This window comes from Theobroma umbraticum, unplaced genomic scaffold (assembly GCF_002168275.2).
Source record: "Theobroma umbraticum cultivar Fairchild unplaced genomic scaffold, ASM216827v3 scaffold_95.0, whole genome shotgun sequence".
Taxonomy (NCBI): domain Eukaryota; kingdom Viridiplantae; phylum Streptophyta; class Magnoliopsida; order Malvales; family Malvaceae; genus Theobroma; species Theobroma umbraticum.
In genome coordinates, this window is record NW_018397257.1 from 9,734,596 (window position 1) to 9,756,534 (window position 21,939).

General features: G+C 35.2%; 3 protein-coding genes and 2 pseudogenes across 8 annotated transcripts in view; 1 reads left to right on the forward strand and 4 right to left on the reverse strand.

The window, feature by feature from the left end:
* The window catches only part of LOC110412226 (methylsterol monooxygenase 2-2), a 3,705-nt gene extending 1,438 nt beyond the window's left edge, over positions 1-2,267 (forward strand). For both annotated transcript variants that reach the window (XM_089782864.1, XM_021422744.2), the window contains 5 exons: positions 77-222; positions 402-521; positions 639-851; positions 960-1,040; positions 1,957-2,267. In XM_089782864.1, the coding sequence (XP_089638990.1) occupies positions 77-222; positions 402-521; positions 639-851; positions 960-1,040; positions 1,957-2,038 (642 nt within the window). In that variant the 3' untranslated portion in view covers positions 2,039-2,267. The remainder of the gene's footprint in view (positions 1-76; positions 223-401; positions 522-638; positions 852-959; positions 1,041-1,956) is intronic.
* A 3,063-nt stretch (positions 2,268-5,330) lies between these two features.
* On the reverse strand, positions 5,331-6,746 carry LOC149527466 (putative protein phosphatase 2C 24). Its single transcript, XM_089782930.1, has 3 exons — positions 6,719-6,746; positions 6,105-6,210; positions 5,331-6,007 (listed from the first exon to the last, which is right to left on the reverse strand). Exons 2-3 carry the CDS (start codon positions 6,118-6,120, stop codon positions 5,655-5,657), a joined length of 369 nt encoding a protein of 122 aa, XP_089639056.1. The 5' UTR covers positions 6,121-6,210; positions 6,719-6,746; the 3' UTR covers positions 5,331-5,654.
* Positions 6,003-8,237, reverse strand: LOC110412726 (protein phosphatase 2C 3-like; annotated as a pseudogene). The gene is made up of 3 exons (XR_016350997.1): positions 7,136-8,237; positions 6,719-7,025; positions 6,003-6,210 (listed from the first exon to the last, which is right to left on the reverse strand). The product of XR_016350997.1 is annotated as a protein phosphatase 2C 3-like (transcript).
* A 4,252-nt stretch (positions 8,238-12,489) lies between these two features.
* LOC110412004 (tropinone reductase homolog At2g29150-like) lies at positions 12,490-15,404 on the reverse strand. Of its 3 annotated transcripts, XM_089782828.1 has the most exons (7): positions 14,335-14,380; positions 14,106-14,224; positions 13,973-13,992; positions 13,785-13,932; positions 13,457-13,673; positions 13,228-13,334; positions 12,490-12,917 (listed from the first exon to the last, which is right to left on the reverse strand). In XM_089782828.1, the coding sequence occupies exons 2-7, from the start codon at positions 14,157-14,159 to the stop codon at positions 12,723-12,725; spliced, it is 741 nt and encodes a 246-aa protein (XP_089638954.1). In that variant the 5' UTR covers positions 14,160-14,224; positions 14,335-14,380; the 3' UTR covers positions 12,490-12,722. The 3 variants fall into 3 exon arrangements, with proteins under 3 accessions (XP_089638954.1, XP_089638953.1, XP_021278079.1); XM_089782827.1 differs by having other exon boundaries at positions 14,106-15,404; XM_021422404.2 differs by having other exon boundaries at positions 13,785-13,992; positions 14,335-14,374.
* A 6,216-nt stretch (positions 15,405-21,620) lies between these two features.
* Positions 21,621-21,939, reverse strand: part of LOC110412776 (tropinone reductase pseudogene) — a 6,686-nt pseudogene continuing 6,367 nt past the window's right edge. Inside the window, exon 3 of the transcript XR_016351015.1 lies at positions 21,621-21,934. The product of XR_016351015.1 is annotated as a tropinone reductase pseudogene (transcript). The remainder of the gene's footprint in view (positions 21,935-21,939) is intronic.

Below are 21,939 nucleotides of genomic sequence, written 5' to 3' on the forward strand. Positions count from 1 at the left end.
ATAAATCCTTTCTTTGTCTTTATCTAGCAGAATTCGTAATCAATTAGATTCATTTCTAATTTATGTTTCTATGCAGACAAAAAACAACACCCCTGCTGCTCAGGAAAAATGTATCACCCGCCTGCTTCTGTATCATTTTGGTGTCAACTTACCACTTATGATTGCCTCTTATCCTGTTTTTAGATTCATGGGCATGAAAAGTAGTCTACCATTGCCATCCTGGTATTTTCAGGTTCTTTATATGCTAGATCTTTTTTTCCTCCATTTTTACCCCATTCAGACATAATAGTCTTGAATTATATTACTTATCGAGAAATATCTCTTCCATAAATTTACCTGAATGCAATAAAAGTCTCTGTTTTGGAGCTCTAATTAGCTAGATCCTTTATTTGGTTCTGCAGGAAAGTGGTTCTATCACAGATAATATTCTACTTCATCCTGGAGGATTTCGTGTTTTACTGGGGACATCGAATTTTACATACAAAATGGCTCTACAAGCATGTGCACAGTGTCCATCATGAGTAAGTCTGAATATTAGGTGCTTGTACTGGTATTAATTAAAACTATGAACAATATTGTTCCTCGTAGGTTCTTTCTCATGTGCTTGTTGGTTACTTAATATCATATACATTATACAGATACGCTACACCATTTGGACTGACATCTGAGTATGCTCACCCTGCTGAGATATTGTTCCTCGGGTTTGCAACAATTGTTGGTCCTGCCATCACTGGCCCACATCTGATCACTCTCTGGTTGTGGATGGTTCTTAGAGTCCTAGAGACGGTTGAGGCACATTGTGGTTACCATTTTCCATGGAGCCTCTCAAACTTTTTACCTGTATATGGGGGGTGCGTTCTGCATTCACTTGTTTCTTTGCTTCAGTCAATGTATATAGTTTCTTGTTTATGTTTTATCCATCAGCTGTGAAGTAATTGTTCATATCTTCATTTTAACAGTGCTGATTTTCATGACTATCATCACCGTTTGCTTTATACGAAATCTGGCAACTACTCTTCTACATTTGTTTACATGGACTGGTGAGTTTTAGGCATTTATTCTTTGAAGCGTTAGCATGTTTTCCATGGTCAGATTGTAGTTTATAGTGGTTGCCTCTAGATTTGTGCCATTGAGAAGTAGATGAATTTTATGGATCTACTTTGTTGTCCTTTTGTCTGTTGTTCTTAGCCATTTCAATACATTAAGCTTTTGCCATTTTATGGTAAAACGCCTACTTTTAGAATGAATCTGCTTTTGGGATATAGTTGCACCAAGAATTCACCTGTTTTCTGGGAATATTTGGTATGGAATGTTTTTTTCAAGTCTCTGTCTGGGGTTATAACTTCCAAGTCATAACCAAGTGAAATATTTGTCAATACCCCCACCAACACTCCTCTGCCTTCCTATTATGTTAACATGGCAGGAGTGTTGTAAATTATAGTTTGCACTTGATCACTAGGAACTTTTTTGTGTTGTTTAAACTTCAAACCAACTTGATAGTTGCTGATGCACATTCTAAAGTTTGTCACTTTGGATGTCAAGATGCTTTGAAGAATGTTCTGCATAAAACTTTTGCTTTCTTTATGTTATAATTAGTTTGAATCTGATGCTTTTCATGTTAGATGCTTGCCCTGTCAATTATTTGCTTGTATTCTATTTAATTTTGACAAGAAATATGGTGGATGAATTGCCTACTTAGAATTCTTGGTACAGGGTGTTGTGTTGTTATTTTTAGTGTGCTCTTTGCAACAAAGTATAGTTATTATTTCAATTCTGTTTTCATTTGCAATCCAGCTTGATTTCATAATAATTGAGGGGTCTGGACATTATATCCTTGGGGTACAATATCATTTTTGCTGTTAGGTTCGGTGCACACTTGAAATGTTTTATCTGTAGCAACAATGTCTAGAAAGTGGCATGACATATACTGACTATGGCAGATCACCATTCTCTCAGGATATTTGGTACTGATAAGGGCTACAGAAAATTGAAAGCACTAAAGCACGATGGAGTTGAAGATGATGGCAAGCAAACATAATGGAGAAAATTAGTTTCAAGGGCTTGACATAGAAGAGGGTTCCTGATCAAGGGCATGTTGGAAAAGGTCTCAATTGTGTCCCTGCATCTTGTTGTGCGATCACCTTTTTGTGTTTAATTGCTGTTCATGTTTACAGCATGTGCTAATGTGGAATCATTGGAAAGATTTCTTTGGACATTTTGCGACCCTTCTGTTCCTAGCATGAATGAAGTTGCTGTCCTATTCTTAACTTTCTTTTTCTTTTCCGATTTCAGAGTATCTGATATCTCTGTGCACTTATTATACTGGACTCTGATCTCATGTCAATTATGCATATAAAATGACCATAATCTTTTCCCCCTTCATTTGGTACTTTTCAAACCCAGTGGAAATTGGACCTGGCTAAATAATTTCGTGGGAATCACAGCATTTTATTTCCCTGTGCCTATTCACACATTCTGTTTATTTCTAGGTCTTCCAGTCTAAAACCTAGCGTCAAATTACAAACTAGTTTGTATAGTTTAATGAACAGGATTTCCATTGCAGGATTGTTGAATCTGAGGGTGTTGAAGTTTGGCCTGCAAAAGATGATAAGTATATAGGTCCTTAATTCTTCTATGTTCCCTTTCCCCTTGATCAATATCATATCCTTTGCTAGCATGTATCATAGCTAGAATCTTAGCGTGGTACAAACTGTCTAGTTTTAGTTTTAGCAGCTCAAATGTCTGTTATTGATTAAGAACTAGTAGCTTGCAACTCGGCAGAATTGGATTGGAGGAGCAGAAAATGAACTAGGCTAGTTGTGAAGTTGATTTCTTGGCAAAACAATGCATGAAGCCAAGCATGATTGTTCAAGATGATGAAATCTTGGAGCCAGAACTTGCACCCTTGCAGCATTTCCTGGAAATTCCCATCGCAGAAGGGTGCAAGAATAAACATCTGTTAGGGTGATGTAAAGCCATTCTCATGGCAAACCAACCCACACATACACCTGCAAGTTGATCCTACTGACTAACATTGCTTTAGACGAAAAATAGGAGAAGGTCGTCCTCGTGATTCTTTATTCCCTGTTTGGGTGGGTGAACGCTGAATTCTTGTCTCTCTTTTCTTTGCCAATAATTGGAAAGAAAAGTTGATTGGCATGTGATGATTGGACGTACATGGACGTCCATTCCATCAAATATATGTCTCTCACCAAACAAATCCTAACTTTTTCACTAGCAAGGAAAGAAGGCTTTGGTGGGCTTTTTCGTTTTTCTTTTTAATTATTTTGGAGTGCAAAATTCTTTGTGTTTTCTAAGTTTCGTAGGCAGGTTCCTGGCCCTGCTTTAGTATCTAATCTCTTTTATATAATTTCCAAATCCTTATTTGGCCCCATTCCTCGATCCTTTGACTTGACACTTTCTCCCCTTCTCTTATCTTTTTTATACAAATGCTCTCCAATTTTAAGGTTTCAAACATATTGGTTAAATAAATAAATTTATTTGTGAGGTTAATTTTATTTTGTAAAAGCTTAATATTTTTAAAAAATCTTTAAATTATTTAAAAAATTTAAATAAATTTTTATATTTTTAATTAAAATATTATTTATTAATATATATCACGTAATGTTAACCTAACATGTTAACACATTATAATTAATATTGATATAATATGTTAAAATATTATAATTACTTATAAATGATATGTTAATTTGACATGATAATATATTAATTTAAAAATATCAACGGTAGTGTCATGTAGATGTAAAATGATAAATGACATTTTAACTAATAATAATAAGTCAATCATTAGTTTTAAGAACTTTTTTATTTTAAAATAAAAGTACAGAAGTCTTATAGAAGGTAATAAACGAATAAAATTTATTTAAATTTTTTGAACATTATGTTATTTTTTTTGAAAATAAAAAAAATTCATTCATCATTAAAAGAAATAAAAAAATACCCTGAAAAACAATGAAAAAAATATTTAACTCGAGGTCTAAATTATAGAAGCACATGATAAATGTATGTATACTTTCTTTTATTTAAAAATTATAGAGATTGATTGTACCAAAATAAAAATTTATGAGATGAATGAATTCACACATGTTATAATTACGAACAAGAGCTGACTAATTAAATGTTTATTTTAAATGAGAATTAATACTGATTTTAAGACATGTATCTGGTTTGAAAAGAAAAGGGCAAAAGAAAAACTTGATATTATTGATAAAGGCGGCCCACCACGTGCTCAAACCAAAAACCTTAACATCGCTCATTCATGGAAGGGGGAAATTTCATAATGGGGCAATGGAACAAGAATAATTATTGTTTGAACCGCTGAGAAAAAGTAATTACAACTAAGGATACCATGAATCTTATAATTATTAGATAATCACCATCTTATCCCTAATTAAATTGCTTTCTTTGCTCATCCTTTAAACTCCAGGTTTGAAGAAGAAGAAAAAAAGCTATCGAAAGATACAACATCATTAATAAAATTGATAATAGTTGTTTTATTTGTCGAAATAACTTAATTAATGATGAATTTGTTCAATTATCCTGATTTGGCATGCTATGTCTAGATCTCAAGCAAAATAGATAAGAGTCTAACATGTTGAGAAAAAAAATAATTTCGTCAAATTAGATTCAATAATATTGAATTTAATCTAAATTGATTAGATCTGATTAGATAATTATTGAGTTTTTGTTTATTGTGTTTTGCTTTTCTGGTCGATGCAACAATGTCGTGACGTATTATTATAGTCGATGCAACCAATGTTGAGACGTCAACTCTGACAGCGTCGATTCTCTCTCTTACTATTGGCTAAGGTTAACGATGAGAAATTTAGAAAAAATGATAAAATTAAAAATGCAAGTATCGATTTTGATAATTATATATCAACTTATTTCCTTCGAAGTAATTATTTTTATTTCATTAAAGTGCAAACTCTCAAATATTCTTGGTTCCATTGCCTCATTTTGAAATTCCCCTCTTTTAACAGGGGGGAAAATGAGGTCATCTAATGCAAGTAAAGGTTTTGTCTGCTTTTGCAACACTCTTTCGCTTTTTGCTTCTTGTCTGATCGTTAATGAAAGGAAAAAGAGGGCTAGCCCTTGGTTTCTCATGCTGGATTACACCTTTATATTCTTTTTAGTGGTTGATTGATTGTCTTTAAACCAAACTCACCACTCACACAAATACATACAATGGAAAGAGCTTGCTTTCATCATTTCATGTCTTATTTATACCCAATTTTTTCCTTGAATGAATCTTTTAAGCAATCCTCACATCTTCGTAGAATTTGGCCAACATATTCAATGAAATGATATGAATAAATAAAACTATTATCATTTCGGATAAAAGATTTTCATTTCTTGAGAAAGAACCAACCAACAAAAGCTAGTCTCAGTTTCATTTTTTTTTTTTGCTATATTTTGTATTTCTAATATCCCATTTTTCCCCCACTATCTTTCATAACTTGATATTTTCGCCCCTCCTCCCAAATCTTCTCCTTCAAAAAAGGGCTGAAAATACAATTAGGAAAAGAACCCTAAGCTTTTCACTGCCCCATAAACTAGACCTCAGAAAGGCCAAAAAGAAAAGGAGAATAGAGAGAGAGAGAGAGATAGAGAGAGAATGAAACTCCGAATGCCTACGTGGCTCTCCTTAGATCCACCACGACTACGCTAACGTTGTCTGTACTATGCCTGGCCAGCGCCAGCTTTGTCAGCAGCATGGAAGCGTCGGTGCAAGCCTTGTCCGAGATCTCTCCCATTATGGATCCAAAAACCGCCTCCCGTTCCATTCCTTCCGCCAGCGAACACGGCGGCGCGTGCAGGTTACCCTTCCCCCTCAAACACATACGCGCCACACCGCACGCCGTATCATTCGACACAACATCCCATAAACCATCGCTCGCAAGGATCAAACAATCATCCTCCGCCGTCCGGTCCGTGATCGTGACCTCCGGCTCACAGCTCACGTAAGGTTTCAAGTAGTTATCCCCTGTGTTCGCAGATAATGTTTTCAATTAAGCGGCGTACGATAAGGAAATGGTGCAATCATGCTCCGGTGGTTAAGAGAGTGAATCTGAAACTTTTACCTATAGCTCTAGACATTGCGAGAACCCCCAGGACCCGAGGGCCGTCCCAATAAATGACCCGACCGCCTGCTTCTTGGATCCGGTTCAGCTCATCCGGACGATCCGGCTGTTAACATGAATCAAAAGAGCTTTAGTCACATTGCCATATTACGGTTTAATAAAAGCATTATTTATTTTTCAAAACTTCGTTATTAGAAACTGCCTAAATAAATCCCTGCCGTTGGATTCAGAAGAGCTCATTGTTTCCGCATGGTATGCATGAGGTTAATGCACCTAAATACTCTTCCACGTTTTAGCTTCTTAAGCTGTTAAACAGCCTAGAAACTAAAACGGGCAAACAAAAAGGGCACAGAAAAGAAAAGGGCGTGATTTTGGACACAATCAAGTCTTGTTTCTTAAAGAAGTCGTTTGGTTAATTGGAAACTGAAAAAAGAAAGAAAATTGGCAATTTTCGAATAATTCCTATCTGTTATCTTGTCTCTAGCCTTAAATCATATGATTAATAAAACATGATTACAGAGAGAGAAAGACCGTTTTCTTTTATTGGGAGCAGTTTCCCAGAAACCAAACAGGCTAAAGGAGGGCGGCGAGAGAGAGAGAGCTAAAGTGCTAACCTTGTGATCAGACGATAAAGGAACGGGCTTGCCGTTACGACACAAAACAGCTCTAGAATCACCGCAGTTAGCAACAATAATCTTATTAGGCGTTACGATAGCGACAACGCAGTAGATCCAACAGCATCGCACTCGGGGGACTGTAACTCGCAACGGCAATTAGCTCCAACCACGCTCTCGTTCCACTTGATCACTTCTTTATCCATGCGTGTGAAGCTACGCTCCATCGCACCTTTCCATTCCTCCTCCTCACCCTGCAACTCTTCTTTCACCAGCTCATGTACCGCTCTCTGCATCTCATCGCCACCTAACAAACAGCAACAACCAAAACCGCCAAAAAACTTTTCAATTTTCCCCATAAAAGAAAAGGAATAACTGATCTTTTCATTTTAATTTTTTAAATTACAAGACTCGTACGTGAGAGCAACCGTGGCCATCGTAGACGCCAAAATAGTGAAACCCAGTGGCCGCAGAGACCTGGCCTTGGCGCTGAAACGACGGGTGAATAGCGACGGCGTCTTCCATGTCTCTTCGCCTTCCACAAACCGAAGCGACGCCGAATTTCGGATAGAACTCTGAATCGGTTAGAGGCAACAAAAGGGAGGGCTCGAGTGACTTTTCACCATCGTTCCTTTCGTTTTCGATCTTCCGTTTTTAACTTTTACCTTTTGTTTATTCCCGTCTTCATCGGATGCAGAATTGTCAACAGCGTTTTCACAGTCTAGAGACAATGAGGCTGTGTAAATTTGGAGCTTCTGGCGTTTCCGGCCATTCTCAGCCTCTGATGGGGCCACGTCAGTGACGAATTTTATCCGTCTTATCTCCATTCTACGTCTCCTGGCTGCACGAGAGCTTGGCTCGCACGGAGCTGATGCTTCGCCTTCGCTCACCATTCCGCAGCAGATCTCCGCCATTACAACAATTAAAACCACCCGATTATCATCAAAATTTCTGGTAAGAAATCTCGAAACCTCTTTTTCTTGAAAATTTTTTTTCTTAATTACGCTTTTCTTTTTTAAAAAATCAACGTAAAATCGAATGCGAAAATGAAATGGACAAGAACGCTCGCGCGCTCCATTGAGGGAGGCTTTTAAAAGGAAGAGGCTTTCGGTTTCAGTGGGAGGATGGAAGCTGCTTTTTGGGTCGCCACGGGCAGGCTGCCCATCACCGTCACGGGCAGGCCGAAATCAGGTAGTACTGTTTTGTACCGTGACGCAGTGCTCTTTTCCCTAAATGAACTCATCTTCACCGTTGATCTCACTTCTCCCTTCCCTGTCAAATCCACCACGTGTTGGCTCTCATAACGTACCCTCTTACGTGGCCCAATCAACTGTCAACAGCGCTATCAGAGGAACTTCCTTTCCTGACACGCATGTGGTCCTTCCCTAAGACGTTGGTTTTTCTTTTAATTGCCCTTTTTTGTGTTTTGAACTTGCTTTTGAGGAGAGATAGAGGAAAAAGAAAGAGTCTCCTCTTTTCGATTTTGAGTTGCTGTCCACGTGTCTCCATCGTGGAATACGAGAATGAGCCACGATTTTTTTTCCTCTCGAAATTCCAACTTTATTCGGCTTAGGTTTTCGTGGGCCAATCAAATTTGTCTACGTATCCGTTGCTGATTTGACTTGTGGGTCCCGACGTCCACATAGTTGACGCTTATGTAGAACATCTAGAGCTCCTTCTCCTCAATCTCGAACGCGTGTCTGACCCGACCCGAATGAGTTAATTAATCACTTGACTTTAATTTAAAACATTTGCCCCACAGAATTTATTATTTTTGCAGTTTGGGCCCCCAGGCAAGGGAGACTGGAGGAGGAACCCGAGCCGCTTTTAAACCTTTTACCGTACAAATTATGAGAGGGGAGGGGAGCATATTGTCAGGTGGGCAGCAACATAATCACACGAACTGGATTCTGCAGGACACGTGGGGGAGTAAGATTGGACAACGTGTGAACTGACAGAGAGGACAGTACGGGATAATGGGGGCCACAGGTGAGGTAACCTGTAGACAAAGGTACACGTGTAAAGTTAAGCTGGCACGCAAAATTGGAAGTAGTAGCAGGGGGAGCAGGGGTTGCATGAAGTCGACACATTGGAAAAAAAGGCGGAAAGGTTGCCACGTGATTTCTGGGAGTGAAAAAAAATAAAAAAAAAAAGGAAAATTGAGGTCCAGGGACAGAGTAGACAACTAGGGGAAGAGAAAAACCTTTAACAAAAAAGAGTTTAAACAAATCCAAATGCGGAATGTTTGGTTAGGTTGGTTTTGGTTTCACGTCCATCTTCTTCTCCGTGAAATTGAAACCCTACCAAACTCTCTTCTCCATTAAAAAAAAAAATGATACAGAAGAAGCGAAATTCCTTCTTTTCCGTTAGTAGGAAACAGGGCCACGAAATGAGGAAAGAAAGGGAGTGTATTCCTGTATCGTCCCACGTAAAGGGGTGTCGAAGAAAACGAGAGACTTCTCTTGGGGCGTAAAGGAAGTGACGCGTGGCTAACAGGGTTGAAAGGATTGGGGAGGTGAGGTGGGAAGGGAGAGAGGGGTACGTGGAGAGAAGATCATGAACACGTAGGGGGGGAAGCGGAAAAAGAGGGCAGGTGTGTGCGTGTGACTGTGAGAGAGAGAGGGTGTTTGGTTTAGAAAGAAAGAACTTCGAGGTAAGGGAAATTTGGTGGTGGGGGAGGTGGTACGTGGTGAGAATAGTTTTGTGCATGTTGGGCAGATTGCATGTAGGCGTAGATTTCAGGGCATGGTTTAGATTACATTTGGCACCTGTGACATAACCCACAGCATGCCAAAAAAAGGGCGGGACTGTGGCTGTATAAGTCTAGGAAGAGGGGTTTTGCAGTTGACACCTAAGTTTGGTTGCAGGTTGTATCTGCCAGCCTAGAACAGGGAACTTAAGTTCAGGGAATTGGAGGATTTTAGGGGCTTTCTCCTTAAAAGGAAAAAAAAAATTGTTGGAGTTTAAAGGTCATGGAAAATTAAAGCATTTAGATCATTTTTGATACTAGTTATGACAATTTGTTTCATAAAGTACAATCACTCTGAAGAAGAACATGGAAAAAGGAAAAAAAAAAGGCAGCTTAAAGTGCTACCCTGAACCGTCTTATTGACAAAAATAATACTGACTACATATATAATACACTTTTTCTGAGAGAAGTGAACTTGCATATATGGAGCTTAGGACTAAACCTAAGCCTCCATTACTTAGTTCAAGTAAATATATTTTGCCGAAGAGCGAATCCCAATGAGAGTTTCTTTGTACCCGAAAGGGATGTTATTGATTTTCTTGAGAAAGTGATATGACTGTACACCAAGATTAATTTTAAAACATAGATGTAATATTAAAATGGATTCAGCTTATCATTAATCAATTACATATTTGAAGCCAAAAAAAAACTTCTTCATTACGTTTGAAATATTGTTTGGAGAATATATTTATTGGAACCAAACTCTATCAAATTGATTGTCTGATCAGTCTTACCTTAGTATGGTATAGCTCAGCTTCAACGTGGCTTCGGCACTGCACATTGATCGATGAATGGCACGAGTGTTTCTCGAGTTATCGTCATGGGATTGAATATTTCAACACCAACAATATTAATTTGCTCGATTGATTTGTCTACAGGTTCTTATTTTAATACGTTTATGTCGTGGGAAATGAATTTTCAGAGGGTATCCTCTTCCACTAGTCGTTGGTTTCTTTTTTCTTATACACCAAAGGGGGAATTGAATTCTTGTAAGGAACAGACGACGTGTGAATGGACTTTTGTTAATAATGTCCACTTTGAGTATTTTTCTTTCTCTCACTTTGCTTTTATGTGTGTCACAAAGGCAAATGTACTAGGTCTCACGATGCTTACGTTCTTTTAAACTAAAGCACTCTGGGCTGTTCAGAGTTTGGATTGCTTGTATATCTAACGCCGCTCCCAATCAACCAGATGTAATCAATTCCTGATTTAGAGATTTGTTTCGAGGCAATAAACCCTCAAAATCGCACAATCCAGGGATTAGACTTGTGATCTTTGTTTGCTTTGCGTGTGAATTAATGTTACAAAGTTTCTCTGGTTTCGGTCAGGTTTCCTTTCCTAATTATTCTTAATCCTTCCAGGATTTGTCAAATTAACATTATTCGGAGTTTTCAACTTTAGTCCTTCTCACTCTATTCCGTCCAGTGAAACTAGTTGAAGAATTACAAGTTTCCACGTCATTGTAGTCGCTTTCTTCACTTAGACAGCATCATCCATGTTGTCCTCAAAGATGGTGGAACATGTGCCATAGCCGAATGATCTCTTTCAAGGAACACATCAGCTGAGTTCCCCCTCCGTTGCCCACAGAAAGATGAGGCCCCCCTTTTATCAAAATCATCAAGTTTTGGTTTGGTAAGTAATTAGGTGATTTGGTTACCGGAAGAAATTAATTTAAGAGGGAAGGTAGGTGCCATGGTCACCAGGAGTAAATCTATAAATTTTTCTCAATGATGTCATAATTAAAAAATAATAATATATTAAAATTTATAAATTAAAAGTTTTAATTTAATATTTTAAAATAAAAACATATAAAAAAAACCTATAATTGTTCACTATCATTTTTTATATTTTAAAAACGTTGCATGATAATATCAGTAAAAACACTATAAATACATCTAATAATATTAGAATTAAATAAAATATGATCTTATATAGTAAATTATCAAACTCAATAAGTTAGGTGAAGTGAAGATACCGTAATTTTTCTCATGGTAAAAGTTAAAAATGGATAAATATTCCACTCTCTTGTTTTTTGGGTGAAGATACAGTTGAAGGGGGTGTTTTGTTTCCATTACTTTTGTATTTTGCTCCTTTTATGTGGAAGAACACTTTTCTAAAATAAAAAATAATATGATAGTTTTTAATTTATTAATCAAAACTAAATATAAACATCCAAAAACCACATAAAATTAAATAAAAAATCAAATAATCAATATCTACAAAATAAATAAATAAATTTATACTTTTAATATATTATTTGAAAGGCAATATTATTTTCTATTAACTAGATTATAATTATAAACTCAAACTATTCAATTAATTAAAAATATTTAGACATAAAATATTTAAAACTTAATTTTGATTAAAGATTATTTACCATTAAAGTCTAGTTGAGTTACTTTGAGATAGTGAAAAACACAATCAAAGGATTGAGAAGAGAAAATTTCAGATCTCCTGAGTAGGACTTGAACTTTTGAAAAGAAAAAGAAGTTTAAGTTTTGACTTTTCTAATAAAATCTTAAATTATAGAAGAAAAATATTTTATCTTTTCATGTAATATTTAAATATTAAAATATAAATTATTTTTTGATAAATTTATTTTTTAAATAATATTTAAATATTATTAATATATAGATTTTTTAATAAAATTCACTTTTTGACACTACTTACAAATTGTAAAAAAAATAATGAGTTCATTAGTATTATTAAATATATAAAATTTTTAAATAAATAATATAATAAATAAATATGACACTGCTCTCATGAAAATAAGTCCACTCTTGATTATCACAAGTTTTTATTGTTTATATTTTTATTGATGTGAAATTTGTGACATGATTTATTTTGTCCTGTATTTATCTTTAAACTCATATCTCTTATGAAAGATTTTATATTAATGAAAAATTAAATAGATTTTAATAGTACTTGTTATTTTAATTCAAAAAACATATTTATTAAGTTAAAAGAAGATTGACGAGCTTGTCCTGTGAAATAAGTGTGGAATCATTTTGCAAGGAACCATTTAGATTTGGTTGGCCGTTTCAACAAAGCTCAAAATATGTAAATATGGTTTATAGAGAATCAAAGTTACAGATATGTTGGGCATAAAAACAAAGTTCAGGCTCATAGTTGAGCTAGCCTTTTCAGGCTCACGCCTTATCTGACCCATGATATGTCTAGTTGAAAAGCGTCTTATTATAAAGAGTCTTATGCATAACAAATTGCGAAGTGGGGTGGGTGGTGTGCAATTTCTTTTCAAGCTATGTTTGATGGGAAGAAGAGGCCGTTCAGTGTGATCCCTCCATCGACGTAAATGATCTGCCCTGTTATATAAGAAGCTGCAGGCAGGCAGAGGAATGCCACCAATGATGAGACTTCCTTTGGCTCTCCGATGCGTCCCATTGGAGTCTTAGTGATGATAGCCTCTAGTGCTTTTTCATCATAAAAATTCTGCAAAGGAGAACGGAGAACAATCGTAATCAGCTCTTTCAGAATTGGAGAATGTGGAGCAAACTATGCTCTGACGAAGCTTTCCCAGTTTTCTAGCAAGGACAATGTAGCATTTGGTTTGTTAATGTTAGGTTGGCCTGTTGCCTCTTCTGCTAAATAATATTTTTCTAAGTTCTTCTCATTGTGGTAAAGTGATCCCACATGTTCATCTTTTTTCTAAACAAATCACTTTTATTTTATGTTGGGCGATATTCGTGCTGGCTAAGTTCAATTATAATCAATGCTAATAAGCATAGGAAAAGTTACTTACACGTTTAGCAAGGGGAGTTCTAATCAGCGAAGGTGCAACAGCATTAACCCTAATATTATCTCCCGCCCACTCACATGCCAAGTGTTTTGCAAGCTGGTTCATGGCCCCTGAAACAGATGACATGAGATTCGAGGAAATGGAAAAAAATTTAAGGTCAAATCTTCAATTTCGAAATGGATTTGTGTATATATACTTGCAGTAGAGGTAGTATATTAGGCAAGAGAGTTACCTTTGGTTGCTCCATATGTAGCCGCAGTTCTTACTGGCATTAGGCCAGCAATTGAAGAGAGAAGCACAATGCTTCCTTCCCCTGAAGCTTTCAAAAGAGGATGTGCAAGTAGGCTCAAGTTATGAGCTGACTCAAAATTGGTACCCATGAGAAATGAAACTTCTTCAGCCGTTTCCTCTGAAACCGGCTTTGCAACAGCGGTTCCCACATTGTTTATCTGCAGTCATACCAAACATCAGAACCACGAATCTCAAATTAGCCAAAATTCAAGAAATTATGAAAGCCAGTAATTTTGGAAGGAAGTAGGAAAGCGGATGATGATAATCACCAGGATGTTAAGTTTCCCATTGAATACAGAGGAGGCAGTGTTAATCAGCTTTTCCCTTTGGGCCTTCGACGAAACATCACAGACTGAACCAGTAACTTGGAAGCCCTTTGCTTGCCATTCAAGTAAGCACTTGTTGAGCTCCGTTTCGGTTCGGGAGCATGTATGAAATCTTGCTCCTAGTCCCGCTAGTTCCTCTACGATAGCATGCCTGATTGCAGTACTTGGTGTCAGTCAAACAGCAGGTAAAGGACAAAAACAGTCAGCATATGGTAAAAAAGTCCGAGAATCAAAAGAGAGAGAGGGGGAAGAGAGAAAAAGAACCCGATTCCTTTGGTTCCACCAGTAACAAGTGCAGTCATGCCATGAAGACTCCATCTGTTATCCTTGCTAGAGCTATCTGCTTCAGCCATTCTTACTTCTCTCTCTGCCTTATCCTTTATCTGCTTGCAGTTGAGATATGTTATGCATGCCACATAGTTGCCTTCCCACAGATGCCATTGGTTCAAAAGATTTAATAGGAAATTAAATGGAGGGAAAGGACAGCACTAACTGGTTTTGGTTCCACACGGTAGTCACAATGAATGGAAAAGCATAATTCTACATTAATTCTTTCTCATCCTACATCCCATCGTGCTATAGCCATTAGACCTTGCTTTCCATTAGCTCTCCTTCATAACTATTTAATAACATAAGGCATTACTAATTCGTCAACAATTAGGGAGGTAGTTGATTTTCTTTTTCATCCATGTTTAAGGAATATAGCAGAATAATTAACCAACCATTGGTCAAGTTTTTATTGTTTATATAAATGTTTGACAAAAATCATATGAAAAATTATCACCCGAGGAAAGTATTTGCACCAATCACTTAATTTATAATTATACTACTTGTAGGGATGAGCCAACTAAGCCAGATCAATTATTTAATCAAATAAATACAATTTAGGTAAAATAATTTGATCTAATTGATCCAAAATATTTGATCTAATTAATTTTTTATCAGTTCTTGATTTTAAAATTTTTGAACCAATCCATTCAAAAAATCAAATTAATTATATATATTAATATATCAAAATTTATATATATTAAAAAAATTGATAATAAACTTAATTAATAATTATAAATATCTTTTTTAATAATAATAAATAAATAAAAAAAGAAAAAGAGAACACGGTTGCCCCTCTCCCACGGTTAGTGCTTTTCAGGCCTATGGCCATCATTCCAGCTCCTCTAAACACCACCTGCCCGGGATTTCTTCGGCCAGGAGCCTTAAGATTTTAAAAAGGAAGATCGGATTGCAAACAGAGAGAAAAAAACCAAAAAAAAAGAGAGGAAAAGAGCTGCTTGTCGCCGGATAGGAGGGAGGTCGGGGCTTTGTGGTGACTGGCAGAAGAGTGGAAAAGAGAGAGGAAAGGGCCGGCGAATGAGGAGAAAGAGAGAGAGAAATCGGCGGTGAAGAGAGGGGAGCCTGGTTTGGACGGCGTTGAGAGTGAAAGAGGAAGGATGGAGGCTGCAACCATGGTGAGAAGAAGATCTGGTGAAGGGAAAGAAAAGGAAGCATAAGTGGCTGAAGAAAGGGGAGAAGAAAAAACGTAGAGAAAAGGGGGAGAAAGTGAAAGAGGAAAGTGCCAAAAAAAAAAAAAGAAAAGAAAAGAGTAAGAAAGAGAAGAGAGGGCTGGGTTTATAAATAGGCCCATATTTTTTTCAAGTGTCCGCCTTTGGAAGTGGGCCAACAGATCGGGCCGCCGCTAGCTCACGCTAGTGCTAACAAATTTCTTGAGCTTACTTATACCTATTTGGTATGGACTCTTTTCACTTTCTTTTTATATGTTTGAACTTGTTTACATTTTATTAGTTACGTAAAAATATACATGTAAAATATTATTAGATTAAGAATTAAAGAAAAAAGTAAAAAAAATATAATAATAATAATGATAAATAGAAAGGTGGAAAAAAGGTAGATAAATATTTAGCCATAAATGTTTAGGTAGGTAAAATATAAAAAACAAACGAATGATAATAGGTTTGGGTAGAAAGTTATAAAAAAATTAAGAGCAATTTAGTACTAAAAGGAAATAATTTAAATAAGAAACAATAGGAAAAATGCTTAGTTGTAGAAAAATGAGTTAAACAGATGAAAAATATACCACACAATGAAATATTTAGTTTTAAGAAAGGATAGGCTAAGTAGGAAAAAAATGAGTTTTTAAAAATATATATACTTAATCACAAGAAAATAGAGTAAGCAAGCAAAAAATATAATAAATAAGATTTATTTGGTCATAAAAGATAAAATATATAAAAAATAAAAAAATATTTATTCACAAAAAGGATAGATTAAGTAAAACATACATGTATATAATGCTAGGGTAGAATGATTATAACAATAGATTTAGGCAAAAAGTAAACAGTTGTAGCTAAGTACTAAAAATAGTGAGGTAAAGAAAATGGCAAAAATCATAATAATAAAATAAGTATTAAGGATTAACAGTTATGAGAGTGTATAGGTTCGGTCGATAAAATGCCATAATATAACTCACATAAACTATATAAATTAGACCGATGATGGGATGTTGGAACGCGAAAAGTAGCAATTCTGAGTGAATTTTCTTAGGTTAGGGATCTCGATTAAGACTCCACCAGTACAATGGGAGGGTCTTAATTCAGAATTTCGATATTCTTAATTATAAATAAAATCATACATGTTTAATACTAATTAATCAAAATATACAAACAAAAGGAATAAAGAATTAATGATATCAATAAATTTGTTAATCACAATAATACAAAAAAATGGATAAAATACATATGCAATAATAATTACAGATAAGATAAAAATACTTGGTCTAAAAAAAATCGTTTTGGAAAATTTCATATAAATAAATGAATTAAGTACTTACATAGCAAAATACCTAACAGAATAAAAATAGAACAATAAATAAATGTAAAATATTTGATCATAAAAAATATGCAGACAAATAAAAAATAGTAAATTTTGTGAAAGATAAGAAACGAACATTGAATTTATAATGCATCATGTACCATGGTTGCATTTGTAAATGTCATGGCATATAGAAATATTCTGAATACGAGCATAAGCCCTGATGATGGGACTTTCCAAAGAAGCTTGCGAAGGCAAGTTTCTTCGGTAAACTCCCTAGGCAAAAAGATACTTCTGGATCCCACCAGTATAATGGGAGGGCTCGGAGAAACATCTTTAATATAGTTTGGGTCTATTTTTATCCTTGTATCTTTCATGGGGGCCCACATTAATGAATATTTGAGTTTATTTTGATTTCACTTGTCACAAACCGAAACTTAAGCCCAACCTCTTTACCCGTTGAGGAGAAAGACTCTTACGCTAGTTCAGGTCTACCTCGATCCTTGTATCTCTTATAGTGGCCCACATTAGTGAATATTTGAGTTTGCTTTGATACCATTTATCACAAGTCGAAACTTAAGCCCAACTTCATACGATTTTAAATTCTAAAAATAGAGCTTAAGTAAGCTTATAAATCACAGATCCACATTCTCAATCCAAAAGGCATGCCTAATAAGTGGTGGAAGACCCATATTTATATACCAAAAACTCACCTCATCTCTTATTGATGTGGGATCCGTGACATTAGCACATAGTTTATACATATTTCTGAACCTACACAAGCCATATATTGGCTAACAAGCTGGTTTGTGTCATACAACCCTTAATACAATAATAACATATATTGACATGACGCCAATACATGTTGAAAACTAATTCGGAAGTGGAAAATCCATAGTCAGACTTAACAGAGTGGATATATTGAAATGGAGACTTACCGAATGCCAAAATTAGTTTGTTAAAAGACGACCCTAGCCCCTCACTGCCCAATAACCTATTTATCTGCACAGGGTACAACAAAGGGGTAAGTTATATAATACTAAAAGGTGTAAATAACTCAAATATATTAGTGTAGATAATCACACACACACACACACACATTGCACCATCACGCATACAAAATGTTTTAATAAACATTTCCAACATTAGGGGCATATCATTCATCCTTAAGAGTTTTTCACAAATTTCTTAAATCACATGTATACCACTATATGTCCGTAAGTAGTGCATATCAAATTAGGCTTATATATGAAGCCATCACAGATTAATCTTCATAGGCACACCATAGTTGCCAATGTGTCATATCAAATTCAAATTTATCTCTGTCTACTCAAGGCTTATAACATATCACTCATATTTCAAATCATAATCATAGAGTGATTATTCTTGGACATAATAAAATCATGCATGGTAGCCAATCAGCAGAGTCAAATCACGTTCAAGTTTAAGTCATTGGCGGAGCATTAAATCATGCGCATGTCGAAGCAATGGGAGTAAGGTCAAATCACGCTTGGAGTCGAAACATGCGGTGGAGAACAGATCACGCTTAATGCCAAAACTATTGGCGAAGAATTAAAGTCATCATTCGGAGTACTCAACGAATGGCATCAAGGCACTGCAAGCAGGAATCACAAGCGGGATTAATACCACCTTCCCTGCTTACAACCATCTCTACAAGCAGAGAACAAAGTCACAAGAATAGGACTCCACTCAACCTCAAATCAAATCAACGTCCAAAATTTTCCTCATCGAGCGGAATATAAATCCACAATCAAGGCCATCATGCCTTTGATATCACATATATCCACCACTTCACATCAAAGATTATTCTTAATGAATTTCAAACACTATCTAGCTCAATACCATTTCTAAGCGCTCTCGATTTTCCAAGGCATTAAATATTCATAATCCTCCGAGAAGTTAATTGTCTGGAGTAACTATTCCTAGACATTCCGTATAATTGACTAAACTTCCTAGTCAAGGCTCAAACATACACCGCTATAGACCATTATGTGGCTTGCACTACGGCACACACATACACAACATATATATCATATATATATGTATATAATTTATTAATCTAGGCACAGGCATTTATATACATACATAATATTTTTGTACCATGGCAGTGCATCAATCAATGCGTGATGCATGACATCCATTTTATTTAACAAATAAATCCATTCACAATAACAGTCGAAAGTGCTGTTTTGCCACCAAGCTCAACTTCTAGCCTCCAACCATTGCCTACCACCAATAGGTCAATAGCTTCAATTTTCCCTTGAACATAAGCTTTATTTCCTACCTTTCAAAAATTTTCAACTTTTCAAAAATAAGCTTTATTCTAACTTTTCATTGTTATAAAACCTATGTTCCAAATCTTATGTTCAAAAGGCTTAAATCCTTAGCTTAAGTGTTAGATTGCCTAAATCATAGTTTTAAATCTCCAGCAAAATCAAAGGGGAATTATACCCAAGTTAAAATGAATGGGTTTCAAAATTCTAAATCAATTAAATTGAAAATTAATGGGTAAAAAAGCTTAATGTTTCATCTAGAGTGGCATTCCAAGCTTTAATACACTTTAATCGAGGCCAAAAATCAAGTTCGAGCCTTAGGGTTTTGGAGGGTGGAGAGAGAAAAGGGTTTGGGTTTTGTTTTAAATTGAATGGAATGCCTAAGACCCCTTTTTATTTTTGCAATTATACATAGATGTATTGATACATTTGCACGATTTCCCTTCAAATCTATCAATACATGGAGTCATGTATCGATAGTATCAATAGATTTCAAATAGAATGCTTTTTGCTTGAAATCTATCGATAGATTTGAGAGTCTATCGATACTTTTTCCACTGAATGCCCCTTGTTTTAGATCTATTGATAAATTTGGACAATGTATCGATATGTTCATCCTAGTTCAAATCTATCGATACATTCTTGAATTTATCGATAGAAAATGTCTTATTTGCTTCATCGTGTTTTTCTAGCTAAGAATGTATCAATACATTTTCCTTTGTATGGACATTTCAACACTCCAACTTTAAAAAATCCAAATCTTAACATCCCAAATCATTCCTTTGTATGTACTTTAAAGTATTTGTTTTGGCATATAGAAGGGGCAAAAGCATAATTTCAAATGGGGTAAAGGAAAAAGAGAGGCTTTATCTCCACTAGAGGCTCATAAGAATACATCATTCCATAAACATATTGTTAGAAAAAAGTTCCTACGAAAGAAATGAAAATAAAATAAAGCAAGTAAATACAGTAAAAAGTCTGAAGTGTGGTATCACTGTTTTTAAGGGTAATTTCACCTTTTCGGAATACACGACTTTGTGTAAAAGAATTGTAGCAGTTATCCTTCAAGATTCAAAAATCAATTACTTATAGTTTACACAAACTAATAAGGGATAGCAGGAACAGTAAAAAGATTTTTTCTCAAAAAATAAAACCTAGTAGGAAAGGAATGAAAATAGAAAAATAGTATGCAAAGAAACTTGATAGGAGAGTAGTATGAGAAGCCTTGCTTGGTGCGTGTTGTAACTGAGGTAGGGAGGTTGTATTTATAGGCAAAGGATGAAGTGAATGTTGCAACAAATCAAGGGAGGTTTTGAATCTAATTCATTCAAAGGTTGAGAAAGCTTAAAAAAAAAATAAATTAAAGCTAAGGTATAAAAATTAACCTGAACATAGCCGACGTGTATATTTGTGCACAAAAGAAGAAATTTGAATTTTTTCAAAACTTAGTCCAATCTTGTGTGTATGCGAATCCACTCTTTTTTCTTCTTTGCAATAAGTCTATAATGAGTTTGCTTATTTAAAACACTCATACCTTAATATATCTTAACAAGGTAAGATATTTGAATCTTATAAAATATATTATTTTTTCAACATGTTTATCTTCTTTGCCACCACTCCATTTATTCTTTCATCAATTGCCTACGAAAACTGCCTCTACTATAGCTGATTTTCCAGATGAAAACAACTTTGGTACAACAATTTTCAGATTGGTGAATTCTGTCGCATGGAAATTCAAGTGTTTATGGGTCGAATATATTTGTCACATAGACATCCACATCATTGTGATTTATGCCAGTATTCATCCATATTGATGTCCACATAATATTAAGGTGGTAGATTTTTTTCAATTTTGATGACGGTTGACTGACAAAATGAATAAAATTAGAATATTTTTATAAAGTAATGAAATTAAAAATTAAGTATTAGAATTCACGAATGAAAATAAAATATTATACAAAAGTCATAAATGTTTGATGCTAGTTAGAGAGAAAATCATTTCTAAAATTTGTAGTCTATTCACTAGAGTTCCACATGTCCTAATTGTGACCCTACCCTTTCCATAACATTTCGTCTCTTCAATTAACTAATTTTCACTTAATATCTTATTTCTGTTTGGAATTAGTCAACCAATGAGCTCATAAGCCTTTTAATTCTTGAATATTAATCTATATCATGGCATTATCAACTACAGATCGCAACAAAATATACATGGTAGAAGAGTAATTATAGACAAAATGCAAGAAGCAGCAGCTTTTGTGTCATTTTGGTAGACAATAGAAATGAAATCCAAATTCAAACAAGTGCAGCAGTTCAGATTTTTTAATTAATTAATATATAAATTAATAAAGTATTAATTTATCAATTAAATGATATCTTAATTAATTAATAAATATTTATGATCCTAAAGATATTAATGAGCCTACCCTTTATAAAACATTACTTCTCTTCTATTAACTAATTTTCACTTCAAGTCTTATTTCTTTTTGGATTTATTTATCCAATGTACTAATAGGCCTTTTAATTATTGAATATTAATTTATATCATGACATTATTAACTGCAGATGGCAACAATACATATATATATACATAGCTGAAGAGTAATTATAGCCAAAATGAAAGAAGCGGCAGCTTTTGTTTCATTATGGTAGACAACAGAAAGAAAATCCAAATTCAAACAAGGGCAGCTGCATACTCAGACTGGCAGATTAAGAGGGAAAAGAAGGAGAAAGACAAGCAACAACTAGGAAGCTGTAGCTGAGGTGCCAAATGCTTCATTTCTTATTTTTCTTGTTTTGTTTCTTGGGCAAAGCCTTATGCCCCATTTCAAGAAAGGGAATTAGCCTGGCTGTTCTTCCCGAGTAAGGTCTCATGGTAGAAGAAGGCATTCACTGACATGCCCCCATCGATGCTAAAAGTCTGCCCTGTTATATAAGAGGATGCTGGTAGGCACAGGAATCCCACCAAGGATGACACTTCC